The 6,582-nt window shown below is 47.9% G+C and overlaps 2 protein-coding genes and 1 long non-coding RNA gene across 6 annotated transcripts; 2 read left to right on the top strand and 1 right to left on the bottom strand.

Moving 5' to 3' along the window:
• The first annotated feature begins 31 nt into the window (after positions 1 to 31).
• LOC136937017 (uncharacterized) lies at positions 32 to 1,831 on the top strand. Its single transcript, XR_010875204.1, has 2 exons — positions 32 to 1,114; positions 1,624 to 1,831. It is a non-coding gene; the product is annotated as an uncharacterized lncRNA (long non-coding RNA).
• A 58-nt stretch (positions 1,832 to 1,889) lies between these two features.
• micos13 (mitochondrial contact site and cristae organizing system subunit 13) lies at positions 1,890 to 3,443 on the bottom strand. Its single transcript, XM_067230582.1, has 4 exons — positions 3,289 to 3,443; positions 2,786 to 2,942; positions 2,632 to 2,683; positions 1,890 to 2,496 (listed from the first exon to the last, which is right to left on the bottom strand). The coding sequence occupies exons 1-4, from the start codon at positions 3,315 to 3,317 to the stop codon at positions 2,399 to 2,401; spliced, it is 336 nt and encodes a 111-aa protein (XP_067086683.1). The 5' UTR covers positions 3,318 to 3,443; the 3' UTR covers positions 1,890 to 2,398.
• A 223-nt stretch (positions 3,444 to 3,666) lies between these two features.
• LOC136936796 (hydroxysteroid 11-beta-dehydrogenase 1-like protein) lies at positions 3,667 to 6,582 on the top strand. Of its 4 annotated transcripts, none has more exons than XM_067230431.1 (6): positions 3,667 to 4,090; positions 4,752 to 4,913; positions 5,104 to 5,307; positions 5,720 to 5,813; positions 5,945 to 6,110; positions 6,269 to 6,582. In XM_067230431.1, exons 1-6 carry the CDS (start codon positions 4,070 to 4,072, stop codon positions 6,450 to 6,452), a joined length of 831 nt encoding a protein of 276 aa, XP_067086532.1. In that variant the 5' UTR covers positions 3,667 to 4,069; the 3' UTR covers positions 6,453 to 6,582. The 4 variants fall into 4 exon arrangements, with proteins under 4 accessions (XP_067086532.1, XP_067086531.1, XP_067086533.1 ...); XM_067230430.1 differs by having other exon boundaries at positions 3,668 to 4,090; positions 4,783 to 4,913; XM_067230432.1 differs by lacking the exon at positions 3,667 to 4,090 and adding an exon at positions 4,120 to 4,490 and having other exon boundaries at positions 4,783 to 4,913; positions 5,945 to 6,156; positions 6,236 to 6,364.

Below are 6,582 nucleotides of genomic sequence, written 5' to 3' on the forward strand. Positions count from 1 at the left end.
GGGGCTTGATAGGATTGGGGGAGGGGCTTGAGGCGCTCATGCCAAGGGACTGCATAGAAACCCTGCGTGGGCTGTAAACATAGCAACAGTGTGAACCAGAGGGAGGAGAGGTTCTGCCCAGTATTAGCCGGCTCTGTTTAAACGATCAGACCATACAGACGTGTCAAAGGTGGAAAAAGGGGTTTTGGCATTTGTCCATTTGTAAGAATATGTGCAATGTTCTAGGGTCATGCAGTATGAGTTCGTTTTTTTTGTTGATATGAAATTGTTATTGATCAGTTGATCGTTGATTCTTGTTGATCGGTTTGTATCCTATGAATGGTGATATTATAGGCAGCACTACAAGTATAGTCATATAATGCTTAAAACTGATACATGATTTCACAAACATGCTTTTTGTAGTCGAATGGTTACTGTCATATTTCTGCAAATACTTTTAATTCTAAATTAAGTGCATGGAGAAAAGAGAAGTTCTACTCTAGTTATAAAACGCTTTTAACACCTTCAGAATACTGTATCTCGTTAGTTTTTGTGTTGTGTATAGTGACGTGTACTGTTGTGATCATATTGTAAATATCCCATAGAAACATCAGCTCGTTTCTGTGTGTTGTGTGTCTGTTGATATTGTGACACAACTCACCCAAAGACACAAAACCGTCTCAGTTCTGGTGTCCTAGTCACGGTGGAGCAACGTGAGCTATTTCAGAACGAGGTTTGGACAAACAACCCAAATGCATCATGGGACTGGCTACAAAGAGATTATTTAAATTATTCATATTATGATTTTGTTTATATCCTGTTTGAGGTTGTCAGTCTCTGATCTAACACAACAGGCTGAGCTCACGCTGGCCCCAGTCCCCTCGTGTCTCCAGGTTGGAGGAAGACAGGACAGGTCACCTGTGGTTTCACCCTTCAAGCTGCAGCCTCCTCTCCTGCAGACGTCAGGCTGCAGCCCCCTCTCCTGCAGACGTCAGGCTGCAGCCTCCTCTCCTGCAGAAGTCAGGCTGCAGCCTCCTCTTCTGCAGACGTCAGGTTGCAGCCTCCTCTCCTGCAGACGTCAGGCTGCAGCCTCCTCTCCTGCAGACGTCAGGCTGCAGCCTCCTTTCTTGCAGACGTCAGGCTGCAGCCTCCTCTTCTGCAGACGTCAGGCTGCAGCCTCCTTTCTTGCAGACAAACCCTGAAGCTGGTGCAGACCAGGCCCCTGATGGGTTAGGGTCCCTGCTCCTGGTGCAGACCAGGTCCCTGATGGGGTAGGGTCCCTGCCCCTGGTGCAGACCAGGTCCCTGATGGGTTAGGGTCCCTGCCCCTGGTGCAGACCAGGTCCCTGATGGGTTAGGGTCCCTGCCCCTGGTGCAGACCAGGTCCCTGATGGGTTAGGGTCCCTGCTCCTGGTGCAGACCAGGTCCCTGATGGGTTAGGGTCCCTGCCCCTGGTGCAGACCAGGTCCCTGATGGGTTAGGGTCCCTGCCCCTGGTGCAGACCAGGTCCCTGATGGGTTAGGGTCCCTGCCCCTGGTGCAGACCAGGTCCCTGATGGGTTAGGGTCCCTGCTCCTGGTGCAGACCAGGTCCCTGATGGGTTAGGGTCCCTGCCCCTGGTGCAGACCAGGTCCCTGATGGGTTAGGGTCCCTGCCCCTGGTGCAGACTAGGTCCCTGATGGGTTAGGGTCCCTGCCCCTGGTGGCTCAGAGCCTTCTGTGTTGCAGTGAGGCTCGTCTCATGGGGGAGGGAGAGGCAGAGGGAGGGCGTGCTCTATTTTCCTCCTCTAGAGCAGTAGGATTTAACCATCCTGTTATTATTCTGTCATGAGTAATAAAGTTTTTTGCACATTGATCATGATCTTACTTCTGGACTTCTTGTACATAACTACTTCAACAAACACAAAACAACATAACACATTTAGGGTTTATTTTACACAGTCATGGTGAATTAATTATATATACAAAACAGACATTCTTTGTGTATAAAATAGGTGAATTGTTGGGTACTGGGTTCTAGCTAAAGCTAGAACAAACTAAATGTTAGAGTTCAGGAGATAAATAAAAATATTTTTAAACGCAAGCCCACACTAGGGTGAGCTTGTTTATGGAGGGCTCCTGCTGTGTTTCTGAATGGACACTGGATGACTTTCCCAAACAATCAAATCACTTCCAAATCTCTACACAAAAATCTGAGATCTATTATTTTCTTCTCTGGTAGACAGTTACATAGCATTCAGTATATCCTGCATCCAGTTTAGTAACAGCTTTAAGCACTTAAATCATAGCCATGCTACTTTATGGTGTGAAAATCTTTCTGGGTTATTTTCAGGGCAAGTCATATCGCTTCTTGCCAGGCTTTGAGATCGTTAATAATTATCATTATCATTCCTAGGCGGGGCGATGTTGCCAGGAGACGATATTATTTGGTCAGGTTCCTCAGGTACTGCACGCTCTGGCTGCTGATCTCTCCCGCTCTGGTGGGCGCGAGGGACAGGAAGGAGATGGAGGCGCGCACACCTGAAACACAGAGGATGGTTGGAAACACCACCATGACCACGATACAGGTCAGGAACGTTTTTATTTAGAAAACCCCACACAAGACAGAAATATTATTTACTTGGAACCCTCTAATCGGACAGTAGTTGGACTCACCGGAGTTCCAGGACTCAACCGGGGCGAAAGCGACCTTCGGTATAGCTGGGAGCTGAAGTGTATCAAAGACAAGTCAAATTCATACATGTTTGACACATACGGCAAAAAAACAAGTAATTCTTCGCGTTCCCTGACGTCGAACCAATGACTCTACCTCCAGGCCAAAGTACTTCATCCACTCGTCTACGGCAGGCGGAATGGCTGCCTTAGCTTTGCTGAGAACCTCGGAGCCTTGCGCGCTGCCTCCGAGTAGACCCGAGTCGTAGGCTACATAAAGAGCCCCTCCCGCGACGGTCACCTTGGTGGCCAACCTAACGATTCATTTAGCTCAGTATTATATTCAGAGAACAGAGATAAGTGGTTGAAAAAACACCTTAACAATCAGATATAGATTAAGAAAGCTGGCTAGCCACAACCTACTGGAAGTTTAGATGCTAACTGAAATCACTAGTCTATAATAAAGATGAAAGCAACGATAAATAGCTACACAAAAACGTAACTACAAGGTACCTACTTGCCTATAAGGATTAAGGTAGCTAGCTATAAAGGTACCTACCTGCCTAAAAGGATTAAGGTAGCTAGCTATAAGGTAAAGCTTGCTATAATTGGAACGGCGCTGGAACGTTAATGAGACCATTAACGTTAGAAGACACTTACTTCACAACCGGTAAAAGCTTGGCCGCCATATCTTCACCACCAAACGTGTAACTGGACAATTATGTGCAGATTTTTTTGGGAATCCGTAGCTATCTTGTTACACGGGCCTGCATTAGATGACGTGCTGTACAGTGCGCTGTCTCGATTCGCTGAAGGGCAACTGCTCGCCCGTTGTGTTAATAAAGTTTTTTTTAAATGGCGCAACATAAATATCCCAGCAGCTGATTCGACGCCACCACAACCTGTTAGATCACTTACATTTCATTGTTACTTATTTAGAGAATTAGAAAAATTATATTTTCAACAAAAAAGGAAATGTAATTTGTGTGTGTAAGAGTGAGATGAAACACAACCTAAGTCTCGTGCTTATGAATCGGGCGAAGTAGGGCATGAGAGGGTCTGATAGGTCACAGTTCTGATAGGGAGTAGAGATTTGTTTGGTTTAGAACAGAGCCTATATGGTCACATGAAGAAGGAATGTTTATTTGGTTTGGAACTCACAGGGCTGTGGTTATAACATTAGACTCCGCCTGCTTCAAGTTCAATAATCCTCTTATCTTTTTGGGGGTGGGGTGTTGAGGTACACAGCAAGAGGAAGCCACACTGGACAAACCTTTCCTTAAAAACGAGTCAGATTTCTTTAGTTTCTGCAGAGTTGCTGAACCACAGGAGTCCCTGTTTGCAGATACATGCCAGAGAGCTTTGTCTAATCTCAGGATGAGAACGTTGTCTAAACTTTTTCTTGTTGGAGCTCTTGGTGTGTTTCTTGCGGTCCAGTGGAATGCACCCAGCTTTGACCCAGGTAAGAGAGACCTGTCTCACCACACTGAGCCTGTCTCACAACACTGAGCCTGTCTCACCACACTGACCCTGTCTCACCACACTGAGCCTGTCTCACCACACTGAGCCTGTCTCACCACACTGACCCTGTCTCACCACACTGAACCAGGTGCTGGGCTTTAGAAGCAGATACATGTGACTATTACAATGGTAATAACCCTGTGACTGGACTATTAGCTTCTGACTGGCCAGTTTTATATGTGAGCTCAGATAACCTTCTGTGTTCTCGTAGTGTAGTGGTCAGGTGACCAAGTGTTCTTACTGCTGCATGACACAGGAAGAGAACCAACCAATGATCAACAAGCCATATTTAGAAACCCAACTGACTGTTCTAGAACGCCTGAAGTTGCTTGGTCAAAGGAGTAAGTGTTCTCTTGCTTGGACGTGTAATAGTTTATGATTGGTCTCATTGTGAGGGTGAGTGTTGTCTCTGTGGTGTAGACTGCATTCATGTGATATGAAAGAAGACTAGGATTCTCCCTGCCTGGCCCCTGGCTTATCTGGGTGTTATCTTTGGTTTCCTGTATTTGAATGAGAGATGGCTGCAGAATGCGTAAAGGCTTATTGTGTGGTCACAAAAGTCCTCTAGTAGCTGTTGTTTCCTGTTAGCTGTTTCCTGTTAGCTGTTTCCTGTTAGCTGTTTACGTTGTACAGAGTCTCTAAGAGGAGCCAGAGTGTTTGTGACTGGAGCCAGCACGGGCATCGGGGAGCAGACTGCCTATCACTACGCTCGCCTCGGAGCCCAGTTGGTGATCACAGCACGCAGGGAGCATGTCCTACACAAGGTAAGGGGCATGTCCTACACAAGGTGAGGGGCATGTCCTACACAAGGTAAGGGGCATGTCCTACACAAGGTGAGGGGCATGGCTGTTTTGATTGGTTGTAATGATGTGCTCTGATTGGCTGCTGCTGTAGTGATGTCTCCTGATTGGCTGCTGATGTAGTGGTGTGTCCTGATTGGCTACTGTGGGGCAGGTGTCTGAACACTGCCAGGTGCTAGGGGCCCAGCAGGCCCGGTACCTGGTGTTGGACATGGCTGAACCCCAAGATGCTGAGCGGGCCGTGGGGTTGGCTGCAGACCTCCTGGGGGGACTGGACGTGGTGGTGCTCAACCACATCGGCTCCAGCCCCTTCAGCATGTGGGACGGAGACATGCCGCACCTGCGCTGGCTGATGCAGGTGAGGGGCAGCAGCGCTGCGTCTAACAGGTTATACTGGACATACACAACTATGCTGCTGCTGTAGGCCAGAAGTAGGGTTTAACTATGGTGTTTTGTTTGTCTGTGGATTCAATACGCGTGTTTACTGTATATGTGTGTGTTTACCGTGTGTGTTTGTTTACTATATGTATGCGTGTGTGTTTACCGTGTGTGTGTTTACTATATGTGTGTGTGTTTACCGTGTGTGTGTTTACCGTGTGTGTGTGTGTGTTTACTATATGTGTGTGTGTTTACCGTGTGTATGTTCACTGTTTGTATGTGTGTTAACCGTGTGTGTGTGTGTTTACTATATGTGTGTGTGTTTACCGTTTGTATGTGTGTTAACCTTGTATGTGTGTTAACCGTGTGTGTGTGTGTGTCTCCCCCTGCAGGTGAACTTCCTGAGCTACGTGCAGATGGCGAAGGCAGCTCTGCCACTGCTGGAGCCCAGCGGAGGGTCTCTGGTCGTCGTGTCGTCTCTGCTGGGTCCGTCTCCTGCACCACCTTACCACCACCACGCTGCATAACTGACCTATAAAGCATCAGAACTGGTCTACTAAGCTACATAACTGACCTACATTGAACAGCAGATTTGAGTCCTCTCTGTTTTCACTCAGCTAAGATGTCTTCTCCGTTCGTGGCGCCCTACTCCTCCACCAAGTTCGCCCTGAACGGGTTCTTTGGGACTCTGCAGCAGGAGCTGGCAATGAAGAACAGCAACGTGTCCATCTCCATCGCCACCCTGGGCCTCATCGACACCGACAACGCCATGGAGAAAGTCAGGTGACTTCACCAGCGTTACATGTGATTTACCTTCACATTCATCTGGGTGATGCTACTGTAGGAAGTCCAGCAGATCATCAGTTCTAACAGGATTTTAGTAGTCAAGGAAGGTCTGTGTTTACCAGTATTTACAGAGCAACCATATGTGTGTGTTCCAGGGACATCGTCACCATCCCAGCTTACCCAGCCAGTGAGGCAGCTCTGGCCCTGCTGAAAGTGGGGGCCAGCCGGCAGGCAGAGACCTACTACCCCCAGCACCTCCACCTCCTGGCCCTGGTGCGAGACTGGGCCCCCTCTGTGAGAGACTGGGTCATGAGGAGCTCCTACAACTACACTCCCTGAGGACACACACAATGTCATATAAGGGTTTTAATGTTGTTGCATGTCCTATAAATCCACATGTTAGCTGAGATGACTGTTTCATCCGTGTTCTGTATTAAACATGGTGCTACGGGCCTTGTTCTTACACTCA

The sequence above is a fragment of the Osmerus mordax genome, chromosome 27 (genome assembly GCF_038355195.1).
Source record: "Osmerus mordax isolate fOsmMor3 chromosome 27, fOsmMor3.pri, whole genome shotgun sequence".
Taxonomy (NCBI): domain Eukaryota; kingdom Metazoa; phylum Chordata; class Actinopteri; order Osmeriformes; family Osmeridae; genus Osmerus; species Osmerus mordax.

Bases quoted from the DNA above. Each gene is read 5' to 3' on its own strand.
- LOC136936796 (XM_067230429.1), top strand. From the start codon at position 4,397: ATGACACAGGAAGAGAACCAACCAATGATCAACAAGCCATATTTAGAA. The intron at 5,814-5,944 runs GTCCGTCTCCTG...GTTTTCACTCAG, and splicing joins CGTCGTGTCGTCTCTGCTGG to CTAAGATGTCTTCTCCGTTC. The intron at 6,111-6,268 runs GTGACTTCACCA...TGTGTGTTCCAG, and splicing joins AACGCCATGGAGAAAGTCAG to GGACATCGTCACCATCCCAG.
- micos13 (XM_067230582.1), bottom strand. From the start codon at position 3,317: ATGGCGGCCAAGCTTTTACCGGTTGTGAA. The intron at 2,943-3,288 runs GTAAGTGTCTTC...ATGAATCGTTAG, and splicing joins AAGCTTTTACCGGTTGTGAA to GTTGGCCACCAAGGTGACCG. The intron at 2,497-2,631 runs GTGAGTCCAACT...TCTGTGTTTCAG, and splicing joins GGTTGAGTCCTGGAACTCCG to GTGTGCGCGCCTCCATCTCC.